The following is a 23,305-nucleotide window of genomic DNA, read 5'->3' as shown; positions in this document are numbered from 1 at the left end:
AAAAGTGTTTGGTAAATTAACTGTTAGCTGATAGTTGTTTGATATAATTTTTTTTTCTAAAAATGCTAATTGAAAAAGTTGTTTTGAGCAGCATTTTGAAGTTACAAAAAGTCAATTAACTAAATACTTATATTGATTTTTAATCCAAGTCAAACAGTTAATAGTGGTCAAATCAGCCAAAATTGACATATAAACTAACTATTTTACCAAATAGACAGACCATGTCAATATATATAATTTATTTGTATATTTTGTTCATTTAATGATATTTCTAACTTTATTTTCATATTTATTAGGTATAAATGTATAATACGATGAATTAATTGAATTGCATTGTGATTTATGATTTTTTTTTTTTTTAAAAAAAATTGTAGTATATATAGTATTGCACCTTTTGTTGAATGAAGACTAATATACTATACTTTCGTGATGCACTTTATTTCAGCCATATGATCGATCATTATGTTCCAAGTTTAAATATTTAATTAATAATTGAGTGATATATGCACACCACCTACCATCATTTCCTTCATTTCAAACTTTTGAATTTGATACATCCACTATGTTAAAATCTATACTTTATCCAAGTAAATACATATTTGATCACAAGAGAAATCTGTAATCAATACTTGAGAATGTGTAATAATTCGAAACTCTTGTATAATCTCTTGTAGGAGAGGTAAATAATATTAGGAAGACCTTGTGCAACGAGCTTGACTAAGAGGGTGCGATGAGCTTGATCCAGAAGGCTGATGTTGACAGGAATTGAGTTAGTGACCTTTTTTTTTTTCAGAACAAGAATTATAACAGATTATCATTATCTCGGATGTCCATCCCTAGACAGTGACAATTGAAGAAGAATTTATCATTTTCTCAAATAAACTAAAACACATATGAACAAAAAATAGAAATAAAAGTAATAAAGTGAGAAGTATAATTTGATTAATTTCATGTCTTTATTGTACCTTGAAAGTTAACACATGTTTACAAAGAATAAACGACAAATGAAAAGCATCCTAGAAGTTTACTAAATTTTAATATGATGAAATTGAGCATATATAAATTATTTCTTAAACGACACATTAGTCAAGTTGTTAGGTTAAGAAGACAGGTTGTAGTGGTGACCCACTATGAGATGTACAAATGGCATAAGGCCGGCCTGCAAGGCCAGCAATAGTTATGCTGTGCAACCGAATGTACTATGCGCATGGTGCATACGGTTCAAAACGACGTCGTTTTGATTAAAAACGCGCGTCCCACTTTAAAAAAAAAAATCAGGTTCGACTCTCAGCAATAGCATTATTGTGGATATATAATTATGAAATTGTGGATATATAGTTATGAAATTGTGGTTATATAGTTATGATTTTATGGATATTTAGTTCATTCATTGTGGATATTTAGTTCAATAATATATTGTGGATATTTAGTTCATTCATTGTGAATTTTGACTTCATTCATTCATTCATTGTGGATTTTGACTTCATTCATTCATTCATTGTGGATTTTTACTTCATTAATTCACTGTGGATATATAGTTATGAAATTGTGGATATATAGTTATGAAATTGTGGTTATATAGTTATGAATTTATGGATATTTAGTTCATTCATTGTGGATATTTAGTTCAATCATATATTGTGGATATTTAGTTCATTCATTGTGAATTTTTTACTTCATTCATTCATTCATTGTGGATTTTTACTTCATTCATTCATTCATTGTGGATTTTTACTTCATTCATTCACTGTGGATATATAGTTATGAAATTGTGGATATATAGTTATGAAATTGTGGTTATATAGTTATGAATTTCTGGATATATAAAAATGCTATTGTCGGGAATCGAACCTGATTTCTTCTTTTAAGTGGGACGCGCGTTTTTTTTAACCAAAACGGCGCCGTTTTGCAACCGTATGCACCTTGCAAGGTGCATTCGGTTGCACAGCATAATTTGCGCAAGGCCAGTTGTATATATACAGAGTATAATAATGCTTAAAATAGTTAATTACACCCTTAATCCAGACAGACGACCTTTTCTTAAATTAATTAACCTCTGCTGGTATTATTGATTAAACCCTTTTATGATAAGGATTTAAACTATCACCATTATTCATGCTTAAATAATTCAAACCCTCAGCTCTCATGTGGTAGTGTAAATGAGATGACGTAAATTTTTTCCTGTTTAATAAGAGATTTCGAGTTTGAGTCATTTCTTTTAAAGTTCTACTCGACACAAATATGAATAGTTTCGGTGTGTGAAATTCTAGTGTATTCTAACTAAAGAAACCAGGACTACGTGGTCTAATGGTACCCGGGTTGGACTTCCATTTGGAAGATTATTATGAGTTCGAGCCTCAGTGGAGGCGTTATTAGTTCTTTGTGTTTCAGTAGGTTGAGAAAGTATATGAACAGATACTACAATGTAATAGAGCCAGTAGCATTCAAAAAAAAAAAAAAAACTAAAGAAACTTGTAGTTTGATCCAAAAAATAATTGAAACCCCGTCTAATTGTACCAACACTTTTTGGTTAAGGCCATGCAAGATTGAATTTGGTTAATTTGGAAAGTCGAGACTAAAACAAATGTAACCCTTGCCGGTGAAAGGGATTGGTAAACCACATGTTATGCTGCCTACCTTATGAAAAACTGGTTCAAAAATAACTCCAGTTAAGCCTCGTTAATCGAACCAGACACATAAAATAAGACGGAGTCAAGTCTCGTTAATCGAACCAGACACATAAAATGAGACGGAGAGAGTATGTATTTATGTGTTTTTTTTTGTAATAATGCTCTAAGTTGAGTGAGATTTGTTTCCATATAATATCTCAAAGCATGTTCTTTACCAATTAAATAACATTTTGTCATCATTTATTTTTAAAAAATATTAAAATTAAAAGAGAGAGAGAAAAAAAAAAAAAAAAAAAAAAACATTTTTGTGGTATGTTTCCGCTATATATATACCCCAAACGGCCCCAAACACCGCACCAATCACTCTTCAGGCCATCCATACACTCTCTGCCAAATATTCATCTCTCTCCTTCTTCCTGTTCATCTCAAACAGCAGAGAGATACAATGGAGGCCGCCATGAACATGAAGCTCTTCCTAGTCGCATTGGTCATGATGGTGATGGCACTCTCCGCCACCGCCGCCGACGGTCCTGCGCCGGCTCCGGCCTCCGACGCCGCCGTCTTCCTCCCCGCCTTCCTGGCCTCCTTAGCAGCACTCGCTTTCGGTCTTCTTCTCTGAAGCTCATCTCATCACCATGGCCGTACAGTTCAGTTCCTCTGAGTTTTATTTGCATTATTATTTTTAAATTCTAAATTGTTGTGGCTTTAATGGGGTTTTCTTTTTTCCTTTTAATTTTTTATTTTTATTATTAATGTAATAATTTGGTTATTAATGTATTGTGTTTGGTGGAGTTTATGTATATTTCTTTTTATTTTTTTGTAATGTATTTTTATAATTTAAATTTTATATTTAGATTATTATAAGAGATGTTTGACTTGTGTGTTCTATTTTTTTAAATTGTTTTTCTATATTTTGAGTGAAAATATAAAGAAAATTCAGTAAAACATGACAACAAATAATTAAAAAAAAAACAAATTAATAGGGATTTAAGGCATAATTGAATGTTAATTAATCAATTTATGATAGACCGAGTTTAACTTTTATATTTCCATTCATTAGAGAAGATAAAGACATATCGTCTATATTAAATTGTATAAAAATCAAAGTGCGTGTTCGTATATGCACTATTCTCATAATCAATATCTGTTTATAATAAAGTGAGACTTATTTTTTAATATTCATGTTGATGAAAAGTACTACAAAATTACATTTGTCGAGAGACCAAATGACACCAATAATATAATTAGCTATCAAGAGATGTTTAAGACCACTTGGTGGAGAATCAAGAACATGTACAGAGACCCTGAACGGGGTGGGTGAATGGGTGGAGCATGATTCTAGGATAAAATGTCATGAGTGAGTTTGATTCTTGTTAACACCATCTCAATTGAGCCCATCACATTATATTCCTAATACAGTATATTTTTAATGTATGATTTGTTAATTATTACACCAGAGCGGAATTTATCCAATGCACATCATCAAGAAAGAAGATATACAGATGCCCAACGAATATAATAGAGCGATATTTGAATTGGTTTGTGAGGTTTTACAAAATTAATGTTTTAAGTTTGATTCTTGATTGAGTTTTAGAAGAACTAAATTATTTATTAAAATTTTGACTACTTAATAAATAAGATAGTGTTGTAGGGTGAGAAGTCATTGGAGAGGGACAATTTTGGTGAATCCTATATTATTTTGTTTGTTGCGACATTGTATCAATTGCTTCTCTTGATGTGAATTCTCACTTGTATCTCACCTAAAATTCTAAACCAAACAACTACCTTAGTTTCCACTTTCTTCAAGAAAGTAGTTTCCACTACATTGCTTTAGAAAAAGTTTAACTCTGATCCATTCATGAGACTTTACTATGTCTAACTATTAAAATTTTATGAAAAAGATAAGTTATAAATGTGTCTCAATAAGTCAGTGAATTTAATATACATTATTAGTGATAAAAAAATAAAAAAATAAATAAAAGAGAGAGAGAATTACAACTTTAATTTTACGACTAGGCTACTAACCTGAAAATTTGTAATTTTTACAAATCAATCATAATTTCTCAAAATTTTAAAAATTTGTGACAATTTTTTTTTTTTTTCTAGAAAGACTTTAAATTACTAAAGAATCAGATGAAATTAGACAGTTGGAGTATGACATGATGATAAGATTCTATATGCCATCACACATTCACACATCTCTTCTTCAATGATGTATCAAAACTATACTTCTCTACCTGCACAACAACTTCATTAATTAATCTTAACAATAAAAGAATCAAACCTAAATGCAATGGGAAAACATCATTATTAAAGATTAATCCCAACGACCACATGGCTGGAACAAAGAGGATTAACAATAGGTTTTGCTTTGCTAACAACAATAGAGTACAAGATTCGAATTTTACTAATGATGACAAAAAAACCTATGAAATTGATCTTATTGCGAGTATTAGTGTACAAGTATTTAAGAGTTGTAGGCTATTTGAAGCACATCCTGCAATTTAATTCCTTCACCAATTTCAAGTGCATATTAACGGTGAAGCGCCATCCCATCAAGTTTGGGATTCAAACCTAAAAAACACCCCAGTAAAAGAGTTTCACCCTCTCTTCCGCTCAATGTGACAGACACCTTATAAGTACTATGTATTGGTTCTCTCACTTTGGACCGCTAAATCACTGTGATTTATCCTTCCACTTTTCTGTTTGCAATCTAGGGTGTGGGGGCATTAGGGCCATTGCAACTTAAAAGAGCATTAAGAACTTTTGGATGAGTTAATGATAGTGTTGTAAAAAGAATTAAGGGATTGATTAATGGGAAGACAGATAGATTGAGGAAGATGGTAAGTGGGAGTGCACATGGGAGGGGCAATGAGAATACAACGTAACATCATCTGCATCAGTGGCAGGAGTACATGGTCGGTTGGTCGGAAACTTTGTCCCTAACTAATAATTCGCCCCACCATCATATATTATCATGTTTTTTCTTCCTCTTAATTTTATGTTATGGGAGTGTCAAAGGGCAACCAGGAGAAGTGACAAATTGTCTGCTGAGCCATTAAGTTACCGTGATTTATATGATAAATTATATCGTGCATCATGGTGCATAATGCATTGTGCGTCCTAAGAGTTTATATGTATTATATCAAGAGTTTATGTGTATTATATTAAGAGTACAGTTTACGTGTATTATATTATAAGAGTTTATGTGTATTATGTATTATATATTAAGATTATGTGTATTATGTCAAGAGTTTGTGTATATTCTACTCTACAATTATATACATACGAAACATGAAATTTTTAGAGTGCACAATACATTATGCGCCCTAGTGCACAATATAACGATTGTCTTTATATCCTTTCAAATACTTTGTTGGGTCAGATGTGGAGGGTCCTTGGGTTAGAGATTCAACCTTTTATGAGAAGATAGTAATTTATTATGAGATAATTGGGTTTTAGGTAAGATTCAACACAGAAGTACTCTACTCAAAAAATAAAAATAAAAGTGAAAATCCGCAACCATTATTCAATGTTGTGCACAGAGTGTGCACTGGGTTATCCCGTAAATTACACAAAAAAGATAAATCGAAAAGATGCTAACAAGAATCAAACTCGTGATTTTTAGGTATGAGAATCATATTTCACCCACTTGACCACCCCTTTCAGAGCAAGTGATAAAATTTTGAAGTATAATATCAGAGTGAACTGAGACAATGTCTGGGCAAGAATGGCCAAAACAATAGTCTACATGTTCCAAAAGCTTATATCATTATCATGTAATTATTCATACCCTGTTCATCATCACCATCCACATGATGTCCAAAGGACAAACTGTTTTTACATTAACCACCCAGAAAATTACAGCAAAATTCACATGTAACCCTATTTGGCTATGGTGAATATAGATATTCTGAATGTTATTTACAGAATCTTCATGATCTACTCCCCTCTAACCCTTAATCTATAACATCTCCTCCTAAACATATTATCCTGCAGATGATACCACCAATCTGCAGGCTTCAATGGTGTATATTTCAAGTTACAGCTAATTCTACAAGGGTGGAGTACAAAAAAAGTCAAAAAAGAGTTCATCCATAACTTCCCATATGTTACATTTTTCTGTATATCCTAAACTTGGGCCTTCTCCGGCAGCCGAGAAACTTCCTTGTCGGCAAAATGGAGCAGCCTCCGAAGTCTCAACACCATGTTGCAGTGAAGAGGGAGGGCGGATCGCCTTTCCAGGTAGGCGGGGCTTACGGTCATCCACGACAGAGCGTGGAGCTCTGCCGCTATGTTCTCGAGAACCAGGTGGGTCTCGGTTTCAAAGTCCCGCGTTTCTGAGTTCAATCCCTTCCCTCCCCCGGCTTTGCTGCCGCCCTTCAACGCTTTCTCTTGGGGGGCGCGGTTGCCTCCGTAGTAGTCGACGAGGCTGACCGAAAGAACCGAAGGCCATTCTTCTTTCGAAATGTTCCGGGCGTCCCTCCTCATCGAAGGTACGGCTTTCGAAACCACAAAGCCCGTGGACAGAGGGACTGCGGAGCCTTTACTGTGGAGAAGATGCGCCAATGGCGGGGACTCGGCGGTGAGACATGTCGGGAGCTGAAGAATCGTGGGCGGCAGGAAGCGCATGTTGGGCGACGGAATGAATACATAGGACGAAGAAGTAGACGAGAGCGACTTCACGGGAGTATATCCTTCGAGATAACTCGGCTGCCCTAAAACGCCACTGCTTTGATTCGCCCCTTCGAAAATTCGAAAGACGCTACATTAGAAGGTAGTCGGGATTTGAAGGACCATAAACATTACAAAAGATAGAGAGATACCTTGAGACGCCGATTCTGCTTGAACCACGAGTTGTAACGAGTGATCAATTGAAACCGAGACGAAACTAATGCTTTGGACCCACTGAAGTAAACCTCGGGAATTATCCACGATAGCGTGCCCGCCAATTAGCTGCTGCCTTGCGTTGGGCTGTACCAAACCACCTTTAATGAACGCAGAAGCCTTCGAGTGGGGACTATACAGCGGGCTAGGGGAAGACGGTAGCGCTCTCTCCTGTATTAGATTCATTTCCTGCTGTTGCAAGGAAGTCCCATTGCTGCTCGGAGTAACCCCGTCAGGTACAGATCGTCGGAGTTGTAAAGACCACTTTTTCACCTCGGCACCCCCAACAGCATATAGCGCTTTCTGCCATTCTGCACATAGCCACATTGTTATCAGCACGGGATGATCGATAAAAATATTGCAAATATCAAAATAGTAGTCCAAACAAGTAGCAGACATGGTTGCAATAGGCGCTAGTCGGGCGGTAGAGTAGCGCCTAGACAGCCTAGGCAGCTAACTAAAAAGAAAAAAGAAAAACAGTGCACGTGTATAGGTGTGTGTATATATATATATATATATATATATATATATATATATATATATATATAATGAAAAAAAATTAGCAAGGCCGAGTCGGCCAGGTTAACTTTGCTAATTCGACCAAAATGGACGAGTTAACTCGGCCGAGTTAGGCGTGCCTATATATATATATATATATATATATATATATATATATATATATATATATATATATATATATATATATATATATATATAATGAAAAAAAATTAGCAAGGCCGAGTCGGCCAGGTTAACTCTGCTAATTCGACCAAAATGGACGAGTTAACTCGGCCGAGTTAGGCGCTAGGCAGGCGCCTAGGGGGGAAATCGCCACTGCCTAGGGGTGCTTAGTGCCTAGGCAGGCGCCTAGACCGATTTTTGCAACAGTGGTAGCAGCTACAACATGAGCCATTATTAAAGATCAAAGTTTTTACCCTGGCACTCGAGCTCGAAGAAGCATCCTATGCGTGCAATCACAAAGTCTCGAGGATTTGCAATGGAAGTGTCGGGGGCACACGCCTGAAGTATCTGACACCCTTGCTGCAAAATTTGGACGAAAAGAGATTGTAGACCCTTTGTATCCTGCCTGCTACTTATTCCTCCAAAGGGATGTATGTAACTGTCGAGCAACTCTCCCCTTGAATCGGTCCATATGCATACTAGCCATCGCCAATCCTCGGTCCATCCATAGCAACAGTGCAGCTTTTGGTGGCAAGAACCAGAGCCATCTGATTCCGACATTTCGGGCATAGAGCTAACATCTCCGCTTCCACTTACACCATCATCCAACAAAAGTTTTGAAGAATCAGACGCAAGGTTCCCAGAAACCGGGAATGAAAGTCCACGATCTAAAGAACCGGGTTCAGCAAGAATGAAAAGCGGCTCAAACAAATAACGGATTTCATCTTGGAAAACAAAGTCCCCGATTCTGTTTGGATCGCATCCAATTCCTCCAGCTCTTGATGCCTGCCAGGAATTTTCCCAAGTACCATGCCTCAAGCTAGCATCGAGGTCACCCTCCCTCTGGAAGGAAGACCCTACATTCCGGCCACCATAATCCTTCCACATCCCGGGAACAGTAGAAGTCATTTGCATGAGGGCTGGATGTGATCTACTCGATAAGGAAGATGGAGCCATGTCATTAGAGGATCCACGAGAAATTTTACGAGCTTTATTGTAAACAGTGAAAGCAATGTCTTTCAGGATGACAAGCTCACTAAGTGGAGGGCTTGTAACCCTAAAAATGGCATCAACTGGCACTATCTGCAAAACCAATTTAGGGATACAAAAGCCCGAAAGAGTCAAAACATTCGAGAATGCTTCATCCACCGCTGCTGAGTAACTTAAAGCCTTCCCAACTTGATTGTGCAACGTAGATCGCCTCTCTTTGTCAGATGAAAACATGACCGATCCAATAGCCGTAGAAGACTCAACCACAGTTTGTAAGACCGCAAGAGGCTCGGGAAAGGGGCATACAACATAGATGACCTGATTTTATTTTCAGCATATGTACAAAACCATATTAGATAAAAAGAAATGTATTTGGGATTTGGGAATCTTCTTAGAGTTATCCAAAGCCTGATTGTTTACTAATTGGATTGTAGTTCTCTATATAAAATGCAGAACTTGAGAATCACAGCTTACCGTGCATGGACCACTTTTTCCATCTTTTGGGTTCAGGCATGAACTCAGTTTTAAAGTTCTGAGGACTTTCGAAAGAGACTTTAAAAAGCTTTCCAAATCCCAACCATTGGAGAGAGAGAGAAAATAATCACTGATCGATCCCAACATAGATGCACTACTGCTGTCTATCTTCATTGACTGAGGGCAATCTATTAGAACGAAACCAGAAGATGAGTTCTTCCCAGAATCTATCTCCATCTCGTTTCCCAGAGAATGAGGTGAATGGGTACCCAGTTTGCAAGTGTCATAAACTGAAAACATAAAGCAACTCATAAGAGAAAATCAAGAACATTAAAGTTCACTCTCATCTGTGGAGACGTTTGGCAGTTTCAGTAACTGATGCACCTAATGAAGATGTAAACATTTACATTTTTATGACCTTATGAGCTTCTTATAAGAATTTTTTATTATCTATATATATGAACCATTTAAGACACTTCAAATATCATTAGGTCCTCCATTTAAGACACTTCAAATATCATTAAAGTTCAAAGTTTCTGTTTTCAGAAGTTTCAATAATAAAGCTCAATTATCCTTTTGCCAACTAGACCAAAGCATATTTTATGCTTATTGATACCTCCCTTTACCTAGGCATAAAGTAGAGGTTCTTGTGGTTCTCTATCACACTTTAAAGTCAACATTTTCCTTTTAGACCTCTATTATCATCTACTACAGAAATATAAGAAAGTTTGTACCTAAGGTTTTCTCTATTGTACAAGAACTGCAAGGTACAATATTCCAAAAGAAATGTACTAACCAGTTCCAAGTTGTTGAAAAAAATCAGTAGCAGCTTTTGTTAAGGGATCAATATCTGGACATACAACATAGTACAACATCTGCAAAATTTTGCAAAAGAGCAAGCTCAGTTCAGTTATTGATTATCAAGACAATTTTAAGTACTGTTCATAAATCCACAATCTTAACTAATACAAAAGTATATATGTAGATGAATCTCAAAACACAAATATGTGGATTGCTCTCCATTCGACTTACATTTTTTGGCATAGCATAAGGTTCAAAAGGAGCCTTTTCCCAGAGTTGTAAAGAGCTAGGCGATGTCTTAAGCCAATCATCTTGGTACCTATTACACGAATGTCATTAGTTATATATAGAAAAAGCATACTAAAACATGGTTATGCTTGCAACAAAAGAATTTCTTTTCTTTAAAAACAGATTGGAATGAGTAAAATACTGGCTATTATCAAGATATTCTGTAATGCAGATAATTAAGATTAAGATCTTTACAAGTAATAAAGTAGGGGTTGTTATTTCCAAAACACAAGTACCAGAAGAAAAATGAAATTATGATAAGCTGCCAAGTCATCCATTGAAAATATTATCTATATCTGATTAGTTCCTACGCTAAATCTATTTGAGCTAGGATTTTTAGAATGCTCTAAAAGATGATACAAACAAGGAATCATCAACCTAGAAAGGAAAAGGTGTCATCCATTCAAATTTTGAAGAAAAGCAAGTTATAAAAAGAATAGTCCAATCCCTTGCAAATCTGGAAGAATCATCCACATAAGATCATGAAAAGTAACTATCCCATAGTGGATGCACCGAACTGCACACCATAGGCATCATCAAAACACAAAAATGTATCTATGGGTTTCTATCGCAACATTTAACAAAATGAAGAACAATATGCATAGACTCATTTAACTATTATAAGTATTCATACCCAACAAGTATGGAAGGATATGGAACTGCAGCAATAGTTGGTCTAAGCCGCGAATTTAATAGCTGCTCTGACTCTGATAAAGCATCCTGACTTAATCTTCGCTCTGTTGCTTCATCCCCTCTTGATCCATCTGTACAACAAAGTGTGACAATTACCCAAACATTATTAGATGACGCTTAGGACCAGAGAATTATGAGCACTACCATACCTTTGAGGGATGATGATCCCACAGCAGATGGCGGAGATGGGCTTATTGGTTCCCCAACAGACAAAGTTACAGTATTTGAAGAATCTGGACACTCACTTGCAGTTGCAGTGGACTCTGCCAAAAATCCATCGCCTGAAATTGCAGAATCATTGGATTGCGCACGACCTTTGCACCAATCAGTCACAGATAGCGGTCCATCCAAAGTGCCAAATGCAGATTTGAGAGCACTTTTGACATCAGACTGCAGCAAACTAATTGCAAATGAAGCTTGAACCTGAACAAGGACAGCTCTGTATATCAGTTCATGTGTAACAAGGAACAATACCATGAACCAGTGATGAGTATAATTTAGTGAAAAGCACATTGACAATCATCCAAATAAACAGTCACCAATCACTAGCCTTCAACAGAAAACAATGGAATAAGGACTAGGAGACATCTTTAGGAGAACCGAGAATATCTATGAGAGATAGAGAGAGAGAGTGCATATAAACACTGGAAAATAAATAAAGCCTTCCTTTTGAGAGAGATGAGAGACAATAAAAGGTCCTGCATAAGGAAATTTATATGGGTTGCAAAAAGAAGATAAAAAATAAAGTCTATGCTATATTGACTAGAGAACATGTTATAGCAACACTAAAAATGAGAATGCATAGGATAATCAAAACTGTCTGAATAGAAAGATATATTGATGCTGGAATACAATTTCAATAACAGTTGCAATACAAAATACTTTTGTGACACAGAATAATGTATTCTAAATTATATTTTAGGAATCATTTTCTCAACCATAGGCCCATAACACAGAAATTTCAAATTATCAACTATGGTAATTTCATGCAATAGAAATCAGGAAAGCACATGTCAGATAACACATTCACTGATAGTTGATACTTCAAGTAAAGTACGGAGTAGCTTACATCAGTTGAAAGTGGATCAACAAGTTCAACACCAGCAATATCCAGTGAATGACAGGAAGCTAAAAGTCCCCCACAGCCTGCATGGGCCATAGAAGGCCCACATGCAAATCCACGCCTCCATTGTTCCTGCAGAGCAAGCCAACCAAAGGGTCCATCGTTACAATCTGCATCCAGAGACACATCAACAAATGATGTGGCTTGCTGCACAAGTAATGCCATGCCATCAAGAAGCTCTTGAAGTGGTTGCCTCAGCCCATATGAAAGCATATTTTCTTCAACATATGAATTATGTGGTCCAGATTGACAGGCTTCTATACCAGATGACATCAGCTTTGAGCCTTTAGGAGCAGATCGCAAAACACCAACTGGTGAATTAAATGAGCCATCTAATAATCTTACATCAATATCACCAGCTATCCTAGCTGGTATAGATTCTTTCTTCTTCACCTCATATTTGCTTGACATATTGTCAATTGTGACAATAGAATCAGCAGGTGGCTGGCTCAAAATGGTACTTGCAGAAAACCTGCTACCAACAGGAGGATTGTTGGATGATAGCAGTGTATGTCGTATCTTACACATAAATGCCTGGCACATTAAGCATTCAACTTCTGTTGCGAGGAGAGTTTTAATTGATGGGACAACATTCTCAGCTTTAAATGAGCCATCATCTGTTTTACCAGATTTGCTCTGGACAGATTTAACAGTATTTGTAGAATCTAAACCAGAAAATGCAGATACTGCTGCTTGAGCCTCCTGAGTAGCACAGTTCTCAGAGTTAGGTAACTTTTTATCATTTCTATCCTTTCTGCAGTCAACATGAGTATAATATTTCTTTGATTGAAGAGTAGAAGCTGCATCATGCTTTCCTGCAGACGTCTTAAAATTTGCAGCCATGCCAGAATTCTCATCAGACCCACCAAACAAAGGAGAAGAAGGCGGATTTGCAGAATATACATAGCTATTCGTGCTTGAATTTGCAGTCTCTACTTTTCGGGATTTTGGGATATATGGGCTTGCAAAGACTGAGTGAGAGATCTCACTGGCATGGGCTTCAACTGCTCCGTATTCTGGAGCAAATGTCATCATAGCTTCAGCCTTTATCAAATGATCATACTCCCCAGTAGAAGATGCAGGAGTGCTGTTAACTTGGTATGAAGATTCAGTGCCTTTTATAACTTCTTGAGGTTTGCTCACAGAGTCATCTATAGTTGCCAAAGAAGGAGGTTGATTAAAACTATCAAATGATTGAAAACCTACAGGTGCAAGCATCTGCTCTGGCAAATCCATTACTGATGTACAGGGACTGTTACCAATATCACCGCAATCTGCCCCTGTAAACACAAGAGCCTGGGACTCTGCAGTTCCTGGGGGCTTCACCATTGAAATAAATAAATAAGTAAATAGTTAAATAAAGATCCCTTAACCCAAAAATAACAAAAGTAGAACTGCTATGGTTATCAGTTGATCCTGAACAGATCCCTTAACCCGAAAGAGAAGAATGGCATTGAATATAGATAGAGCATTAAAGAAGAATGATAGAATGCATATAGAAACAGCATACCTAAATCATCTCTAGTGGGTGCATACCTAAAACATCTCCAGTGGGTGATCATTATGAAAAGAATAGGTATAAAAGTAGAAAATTTGACATGTAAGGATGTTAGATTCAATGTTTACACTAGTATAAATTCCATTCATTGTAAAATAAAAATAAAATGAAAATAAAAAAAAAAAAAATTAAAAAAAAAAAAAATTGTTGCTGTCATTTGTATGTGTTCGATAAATTAAGTTGTATATGGTGTTTTAATATCTAAGCCCCTCTACTTTATTGAGATTGTTTTCCTCCATCATCGCCTGAAAAAAGACTTAACGATCACCACAAGCTAAAATTAGCCATTGCCCATTAAATCTGCATTCTTCCAATTTAGTGCATTCAGATCAGATATGGTTTGGACAATCTTTTAGAGAACTCCAATCTCAAGAGCTATAACATTGGTCAAAAACATACTGATATACACAATTTGTAGAAGGCAGGCAATATCACATTCCATCAATAACGGAATCTTAAACAGGGTAATAATTACCTCCCCAAAAGACAAAACATCACTCTCAAAGAAGTCGCCAAAATCCCCAAACTCTGAGAGAAGTGCTTGAATATCCACACCACACCTGTCATCATCATCCCAACCCCACTGAAGGCCAATCTGATCATTTCCTCCCGTAATGGCTGAATTTCCAACTTCCATGGAAGTGTAATCATTATTGAGTGAATTTGTAACTCCTGCCTGAGAGTAAGACTCTGAAACCCCTGTTATTGGCCGCTTCAAGCCCTGCTAAATAACATAACATAAATTTTGCAAGTTCTAACATTTACAGCACAGTGAACATCAAAGAGGGGGAAAATTAACAAAATTATATAACAGATCATAAATTGCATATTTAGCATTATTTAAGTAGATACAATCAGGATGTATGCTGATTGTAATCACTTTTTTCAAAGATCTTAAGATCACTGTTGTCAAGAGACGAAAAAGCCTAGAATGGCCAAAAAAAAGAGTTTGAACTAAGGAGATACTCCGTTGTTGATTTTATTCATGATAAAAGTTATCTAGTTTTGGTGCAAGAGCACTGGAATTTCAACTGATAATCACAAATTATGACCTGCATTATCTTCTAAGACAAGGAATTTTATATTTTTATTTGTATGTCAATCTTCTTAAGCATTTAACTTTTCAAGGATTTCTTGTCCAGTAGAACTTCACTCCCTATTGGAATTATCAATTAAGATTTTTTTTAGTCCCAAAAGAAATAATAGCAGTAGAGGCTTCATTTTCTGTTCAACAAAATCTAAAACAATTTGTTTTTTTTTCTAACTATAAATAAAAACCTAGAAACCAACAAATTAGTACTCCAGGCCTTTGTTTGTAAACCTATATGAGATACCCTAGTGGAAGCATGACCATGTTGCGGTTTAGTTGGGCTAACTGGTTGAAATGCAGAGTCCGAACCTGATGACTTAAAAATTAGTAAACTCACATCAGAATTACTAAACAAATCCAGTGACAAGGAATATAGAGGCCAAAAACAATTTCAGCCTTTTGTTTTTTGAGGTTCACTACATTAGAGTACAAGATTAGACTTCATTAGAACTTTGCCACCAGCAACCATCCACATGAGTGATGAGTTATATACAAGTTTCTTATGACGAGATGATTTAGTATTCAGATGTCAGTCACATTGCTGAAACCACATTTAACCAAATAACTTAGAAAGTTGAAAAACAATAGAGGAAAACTAGCAGAACTGCTCTAAGGAGAACCTTAGCTGAGTCATACAATAATTCAGTAACCCGAAGGTAAAGGGTGAAGGGGGACCTCAAGAGCTGTACCACCACAAGCATGATAGGGAAGATGAGATCTAGGGTAACCTATTTGAAACAATCTTTACTACAGCAGTTATAAGGTACCCACTAGGACTAGGCTGATACTGAACAAGTCAAATAAGCTGATCAAACTCATGGTAAAATTACAGTTCTAGACATAATAATTGTACAGAACAGCATCATAGAGAAACACTTGAGCAATGCCCAAATAAAAAGAAGCTATCTCTTTATCAGTTAGTGTAACTCCAAAAGGCAAAGACACAAGGTAACATGAAAAACACAAAACATGCATATACTGATATACTTACTGATATATAGTAGAGATAATGAAAATTCAATAATTTTTGCTTCATGGATTTAGGTAATACCGTTTTAAGACTAACATTGTGTGACTGATCTGAAGAAGATAAGCCAGACTGCCTACACATTAAAGAATCAGCATCTGCTTCAAGATCACCTGCCCTGTAATCACTGTCACTTGAAGAGCTGCTAATGCTACTAAGACTACTATTGTTGCTATTGCTGCTACTACGATAACCGTGCTGAGTGCGAACTCCATTTGATTCAATCCAAGATACATCCCTTGAATTACCCTTTGAGTCACTGTTGAAGTTAGAACTGAAAATAAGGCACAAATCGCAAGGACAGAGATCTTATATTATAACTTTAGAATAGATATGACTTCAGTGATCTACCAATGTATGAAGGAGGAAGAAACGGACAATGATGGCCCAATCCAGTTTTGTAGCCAGAATCTGAAAGTTTAGAATGATACTTTTAGTTGCCCACATATACAAAGCAAACTTGAACTGCAGAAATGATATTTTGAAAAGTTATGTAATTAAACAGCCATAATGTCCGTGAGGCCATAAGGCTCCTTTGTTGGAACAGAATCAATGTTAAATAGAATATGTTAAGGGAATTGTCATTAATCAATCAAAATTTATTCGATCTTTATATATATATATATATATATATATATATATATATACACACACACACACACACATACACACACATTGATGATCCCTACTTTTACAGGATGAAAATGATGAGCATATCAAACACATGAATGGAATTAGACATCTGATTTGTTATTCCATTCTGACTTGATTCCTGTGTATGAAACAGAACCTAAGGTAATGGCTTCTAATCCCACCATCCACTAATTATGATATGCAATTTGATTACCATCTAATTAAAGGTGTAAAATTTGAAGCATGAAGAAGAAAAAAAGAAATTTCTTTTTAGTTTGGTTTTCTGGACTTCTTGTCCTTCATTTTTGCAAATCCCTATCTCTTAATTTTGTTTCTCTAATCATAAAGTTGTCATAGCTATGATTTTAAAACATTAAGTGATAAATAAGTGCCAGAAAGCTTATTCGGTATCACATCATCCATAGTGTAGGTCCAATCTCCATTCTCCAAAGTGAGGCTTTAGCAATTATGACTGTGGTAGCATAATACAAATACCTTTTGAGAGATGATTTAGCATAGGCTGTTTGCATGACTGGAACTAGAACAGCCTCACTAGGATAAATGAACATTCTTTCACAAATATCTGGTGCCCTGCTCTGACCAACTTTGGCAACTGCTTGGGATTCTGCCATATTATGACTTGGGAGACTTTTCTGTGAATTTGAATGTGGTCTCAATGCCTTGCCAGTTCCCGTGGCAGGACACCCAATGGTAACTTCAACAAAGCAGTTCTGTCCCCTCAGCTGACAACCAGAGTCTTGAGATACATGGTACGGTAGAGCCACAATCCCATTTGAAGAGGTACACTTGCCAGAACTGCTCAAGCAAGTTTAAAAATAAATAAACAATTATAACAATAATAATAATACTCTGTAGTGGTGGTGGTAACAATAGTAAAAAGAATGATCAGCATAAGCTCCAACATGCAAAAGGATATGTGGATTAACATGCATAGAAGAGAGAAATCAACATATAGCTAAAGTCTCAGATTAGACCTGAGATATACTTGCTTCACAAGGTCACTTGGACAACATCCAGTAAGCCTCCCACGCATTCCATGAGGTGATACAACAACTGTGAAAACAAAGAATGGAAAGGAATTTATCCAAATGCAAGTGAGGGAAAAACAAAAAACAAAAAGCATTTGAGCTTTCCTAATCATAAATATAATGGTCTGGAATCTGGAGTAATGACTAATGAGTGAGAAATTGTAATAGGTCTTTCCCAGTAACAAATATTGGAATAAAGCTCAGTTATTAAGCTTAAATGATTGTAACTTAGAACACTGCTTTATCTTTAGTTGTTATTTTGGACTCAACTATGTGTACCTTTAGTTCCTTTTTTTAAAAAAAAAAAACTGTATAGAGCCTTGTATTCTTTATCTTTGACTCAGTGCTCCCCCATTGGTGCCAATTAGTGCCATCTTTATTTAAAAAATTTAAAAAAAAATTAAAAAATGATTGAAACCTAAGAGCATCTTGTTTGCAAAAGTATGGACTTGACTGTGACAAGATTACAATTCATTTGAAAGAAACAATGGGTTAGAAACTTATCAGCAATTTTTCCTGGTTTTAGGGTAACTCTGAAAGCGAGGTTTGAAATGAAATTAGGAAAGGTTGTTCTTTTTTCTGTTATGTACCATGCATTTGTTAAAGGTTCTCTTTGGGTAACTGAATATTTTGCAACAAAAATTGGTAATGCATCTTTAATATTTTGTCCTTGAATATTAGAGAAAGGGGAAGACCAAAATAAATGAGATTGTGCTTCAGTAATGGAGCCTAGTTTGCTCTTGCATCTTTCTCCTCTATTTTCCCTTAATGCATATAGTCAAGGAGTCTTCATGCTTGTCCCAATAAATGACTTAAAATACTTACAAGCTTGTTATAAACTAAGATTGGGCTCGGGTTACTCAATGGGGCTATAATGCACATGGGCCAAACCACACTAAAAGATTGAATCCAACCAATTAGCTAGTCTAACCCATAGCCTTATAAACCCCATATTTCCTCTCTTATTTTATCAATGTGGGACTCTTAACAAAGCTCAAAAATCATTTCCAATCTCTTCAATGTAACCAATTGAAAGGGGAAATGTGAGGGGAAAAAAATCAGCTTGCAACACTGTAACAGTATCTAATAGCACAAAGGGAAAACCTGGAAGTCTGTTTCCGGAAGAGTGTGATGAACGTTTTGATATTTTCTCAATGTCACCACTTGAAAGTGCTCGTACATGTCTGAACAAAAGAAAAATGGCAACAATAATTAGTTCAGTGAAGCTGATCTATCAAATTCATCATGTGAAAGAAGCTGATTAAACTAACTTTGAAGATATTACAGCATGCACAAACACTGCCTCCTCTGTAGAAGTAAAGAAGAATTCAATCACTGGCTGGCCTCTCCTACAAAAGACATCAATCACAAAGTAACCAGTTGTAGCAGTAAGTTCAAGAGAAGTTGTAGACAAATCCAAGATACAGAAAATCGAGTCTACCATGTTATTGAAAGTTAAAACTGAACATGAAGTTTCCCAACATACCGCAATGAATCTTCATTATGCGAAAATGGATAATATCTGGCAAATACATCTCCATATCTCATGTAGGACAATGCTTTCAGTGCTCTGCCAATTCAAAGCACATTTAGTAAATAAGTGGCAAAACAGTTAAAAAGAACAGGAAGTACAAGACTAAACCTTTCCACACAATTCCTTAAGGCATGAGATAGAGCTGCAGCAACTTCTTCCGAGTCCCCAGGAGCCACCCAGAGTCCAGATGCAAGAACTACAATAAAATTTAAATGAGTTCCAGATTTATATTTAAAAAAAAAAAAAAAAAAGAAAAAAAAAAAGGAATTCTAGCTGATGTACAACCTAAGTGCATTGAACACCAAAAGTGCAAATGTGGAATAGCAAAGTTGCATGCCATCTCATAGAGAACAACTCAATTTCAACACATTCACTTCATTATCAGCTAGTAATGAGTAATGTGAAAAACATACCTCTTAATCTGGAAACGGCAGGCTGAGCCTTCTCAACAACGGTCGAAAAATGCCCAGGCAGAAAAAGCCAAAGCTTGATCTTTTCATCTACCAATTAGCAAACAGACAGACATTAGAGGACAAAAACAAGATGCATCAATCCAACAACTATGCTGATATTATTTACCTGGATTGTGAAGGCCCTGAGACGGATCCCACGGTCCCACAAAAGAATTGGTCCAAGTGCTCAGAAATCCTTCTTTCTGCAACTGTAGATGCGATGAGAGCACAAGCCATGATGCAGCAGCTTTTTGATCAACTTTCACACTACACAAACAATTTTGAGAGCAATATCAAGTACATAGAACTATAACTAAAAACAAACAACCCATTTAGAGAGCCACCAAATAAAAAAAAAAACACACACACAGAGGCAAAAGCAAAGAGATTTTGATGTCAAACTTTTCAAAATATTAACCTCTTATCAGGCAGAGAATTGAGCTCAGATTCATTAGGAAGAAACTGAAACCACGATATGTGATGTAAACCACCCTGCATAGACCATACATCTTAGAGCATATTACAAACTGTTCACAAATATAATAAAAGATAGCATCATGATGTTAACTTTTATAACACTAAAAGAAGATATATCAAGAGAAAATAAACTCTTCAACTCTTTAAGTAAGATATGGAAGTGCAAGAATATTTTAAGCTGCACTAGTACGATGAGAAAAAATATGTGATTCAATGATAAAGGTCATTGGAAACCGTTCAAAATATATCTTCAGAAATCAAGCCCCTTGAAGATAATAGTTCTTAAAAGTTAAAAATAAACAAAGTGTGGTTAAACATCAAAAATTAAAACATGTTCTTTATTCAAGAGTTTAAAATCCAAGTTGTCTATTTAATGCAGTAAAACACGGTGTAGCAATAAAGCAGCAATGATCCATAAGCAGGAGATGTCATATTATATGTTTAAGAGAAAGAGATAGGACTTTGACAAAATAAAAAGGTTAGAATTTTAGCAAATGTTTTAAATGAGTTATGCTTGTTTTATAGATAATCAATAGAACATAAGACGAATGATATGAGTATTCAAAAAAAGCTGCAACTTTTCTTTCAATGCCATTTTTTGTGCTTCTGCATGTGAACTTCAAACAAAATTCAGCAATTATTTTGAAAAAGAGAGAGGAGATTCATAGAAATTTAATAAGGCAAGGAACATACAATCTTGAACACATTTGTCCACATCACTGAACAACTGTCGAATCCCCTTGATGTAGAAATGCATAGACCTTTGGATCTTAGAGTAAAGGACCTATAGCAAAAGCCCAGAGCACGTCTTCACAGGCAACAGGCAAGAGCTTCTTCACTGAGTACATGGCAAGCATACAAAAGAAAAAATATTAATTGTATTTATAAAACATAGTTAAATGGTTTTACTAGAAATATAAAAGACAATAAAATGAAAAAGTATGAATAGTGTTTATGAATAATAGGTAAATGGTTTTATTTAAAATTAAACAGAAGACCTGAACAAAGTACCATTAATCCAAATCGTATGGACAATTATACTAAGAAATGATAGGTGTGCATGTGTGTGTATCTATTATTCTTATTTGATGAGGATCACCATGCTGCAAAACAAAATTACAATCAGTTTTCTATTTCAAGCTGAAGAAAATTACAGCAATTCTTCATTTCTTAGTCAGGTTATTATTGACCACTCAGAAGAATTGTTTATTTTATATTCTAACATCACCAAAGAAAAAAGAAAACAGAGGCACTCCCTCTGTTTGCTGCTTCTGAGTTGAATTCTATGCCTACCCTTTTAACATCAACAAGAATCATAATAAAAACCACTTACCCCAAGCCCTAGGATTGTTGGGGGCAAAAGGGCTGAGTAGGAAGGAAAATTAGATTAAAACAAGATCCATACGATTTGAACTCTTCCGCAGAAATTTCTGATGTGTCCTAGATTTGGCATATAGAATTATCTACATTTATTGAGGCAACTACTTTTATTGGCTCCTTCTTTACCCTTTTCGGTCATCACGAGGTTCTTACAATGGGAATATACACAGCTTAGAGAATGAAGTGGGGTCACAAAATGCAAAGCTCCCAATTTGATAGTTCCGGTGAGGCTGGGGTGATGGAATGACATCCTATATTTCAACTTATACAGTCCTACAGGAAAAGTTCTGGAGAATGACTCTCCGAATTGATATAATCTAGAGTGCAAGGACACCAAATCAAATAACGATTTTCCACATGCTGACGTGCCATGCTTTCGCATTTATTTCTCAATTAATATCCAGAAAAGCCTCGTCACAAAAATTCACCAGCACAGAACTAAGTCAACTCCAACGTTGTAAAAATCACTAGGCGCTAACATCGGACGTTTGATGGGCAAGTATTCCTCCCATAAAATACAAATGTTCAATAGCACATATACTTTAAAAACACATAATACTCCAATCGTAATGCATGGAATCCATCAAAGTAGCAAATATACACACACATAGCACTTGTTCCTGTTAGGGTGCAAGTGGGTAATTGAAGTGAATGCAGCTAGAGTTTGGAATGCACAACACAATTCAAGCACTCGGGATATGATGATGCACACAAATCTCCAGAATTTTCTCTGCTCATTCAGTTACTCTAATCCAACCCTAAAATTTCAAATCTCCATCAACCATTTCAACCGGCACTAGGTAATGACGAACTTTTGAAAACGAAAAACAAAATCAATTCCAGAAGACACTCCAAAATCATACCAACAAGTTGAGAATCAACAGGAATTTAGTCAACTCTGTCAAAAATGAAAAACCCAAAAAAAAAAAATTGATGTACAAATGCATGAAAGTACGAGTAAGAGATTTGATACCTCGTACAGATACAGTGCAGAGTTTCTTCTCTAGGTCTAGGATCTTCAGGCAATTCAGTTCATCATCCACGGCACCTTAATTAGAGCATGTCTGACGGAGCTATAGAACAAGCAACGTTGTACGGTGCTACCTGCGTGAAAGAATTAGGGTATTTGTTTTTCTTTTTTTTTTTTCCCTCTATCTTTTGCTTTTTCAATTTTTTATTATTACAGTTATGTAGCATTGTAGCCCTCCTTTATTTTTTTACAAGTTTTTTTCTAATGTGGCATTATCTTATTGAAAAAAATTATTCATTTGTCAAATTAATTATTTCTTTTTATTACTCCGTATTTTCTTTACTATTTCTAAATTTTATTTTGTTTATTTAATAATTAGTTTTTAAATATATACATTGTATATAATCATACAAACTTAATATTATGAAAATTTGAATTAAAAATAATTTTAGTAAAGTTTCGTTAATCGAATTATACAAATAAAATGGGACGGAGGGAGATATTGTATTCTTTTTTTCTTTTATATGCTAACCAGATGCATTGTTAAATATAGGCTCTGTTTGGCAAC

The 23,305-nt window shown here is 35.5% G+C and overlaps 1 protein-coding gene and 1 long non-coding RNA gene across 6 annotated transcripts; one reads left to right on the top strand and one right to left on the bottom strand.

Annotated features, from left to right (window-relative positions):
* Nucleotides 1-3,831: 3,831 nt before the first annotated feature.
* LOC109152364 lies at nt 3,832-19,015 on the top strand. Its single transcript, XR_002049380.1, has 3 exons — nt 3,832-3,843; nt 17,150-17,153; nt 18,753-19,015. It is a non-coding gene; the product is annotated as an uncharacterized LOC109152364 (long non-coding RNA).
* Nucleotides 6,400-22,904, bottom strand: LOC109152361 (mediator of RNA polymerase II transcription subunit 13). Of its 5 annotated transcripts, none has more exons than XM_019300004.1 (23): nt 22,741-22,904; nt 21,081-21,225; nt 20,329-20,402; nt 20,038-20,177; nt 19,872-19,958; nt 19,567-19,654; nt 19,411-19,494; nt 19,196-19,273; nt 19,029-19,108; nt 17,871-17,949; nt 17,371-17,691; nt 16,594-16,653; nt 16,267-16,501; nt 14,601-14,849; nt 12,514-13,887; nt 11,594-11,867; nt 11,386-11,515; nt 10,695-10,782; nt 10,459-10,537; nt 9,663-9,952; nt 8,453-9,506; nt 7,457-7,828; nt 6,400-7,375 (listed from the first exon to the last, which is right to left on the bottom strand). In XM_019300004.1, exons 2-23 carry the CDS (start codon nt 21,102-21,104, stop codon nt 6,762-6,764), a joined length of 5,874 nt encoding a protein of 1,957 aa, XP_019155549.1. In that variant the 5' UTR covers nt 21,105-21,225; nt 22,741-22,904; the 3' UTR covers nt 6,400-6,761. The 5 variants fall into 5 exon arrangements, with proteins under 5 accessions (XP_019155549.1, XP_019155553.1, XP_019155550.1 ...); XM_019300008.1 differs by having other exon boundaries at nt 11,690-11,867; XM_019300005.1 differs by having other exon boundaries at nt 14,601-14,846.
* Between the last annotated feature and the right edge of the window lie 401 nt (nt 22,905-23,305).

The sequence above is a fragment of the Ipomoea nil genome, unplaced genomic scaffold (assembly GCF_001879475.1).
Source record: "Ipomoea nil cultivar Tokyo-kokei standard unplaced genomic scaffold, Asagao_1.1 scaffold2403, whole genome shotgun sequence".
NCBI lineage: Eukaryota > Viridiplantae > Streptophyta > Magnoliopsida > Solanales > Convolvulaceae > Ipomoea > Ipomoea nil.
Note: the sequence above shows the minus strand (reverse complement) of the source record. Positions and strands in the feature narration are given on the sequence as shown.

Coding starts and splice junctions, on each gene's coding strand:
- LOC109152361 (XM_019300004.1), bottom strand. CDS start 21,104: ATGTGGACAAATGTGTTCAAGATT. Junction 20,178..20,328: donor AATTCTCTGCCTGATAAGAG/GTTAATATTTTG, acceptor TTGTTTGTGTAG/TGTGAAAGTTGATCAAAAAG. Junction 11,516..11,593: donor GGGATCATCATCCCTCAAAG/GTATGGTAGTGC, acceptor TTTGTTGTACAG/ATGGATCAAGAGGGGATGAA.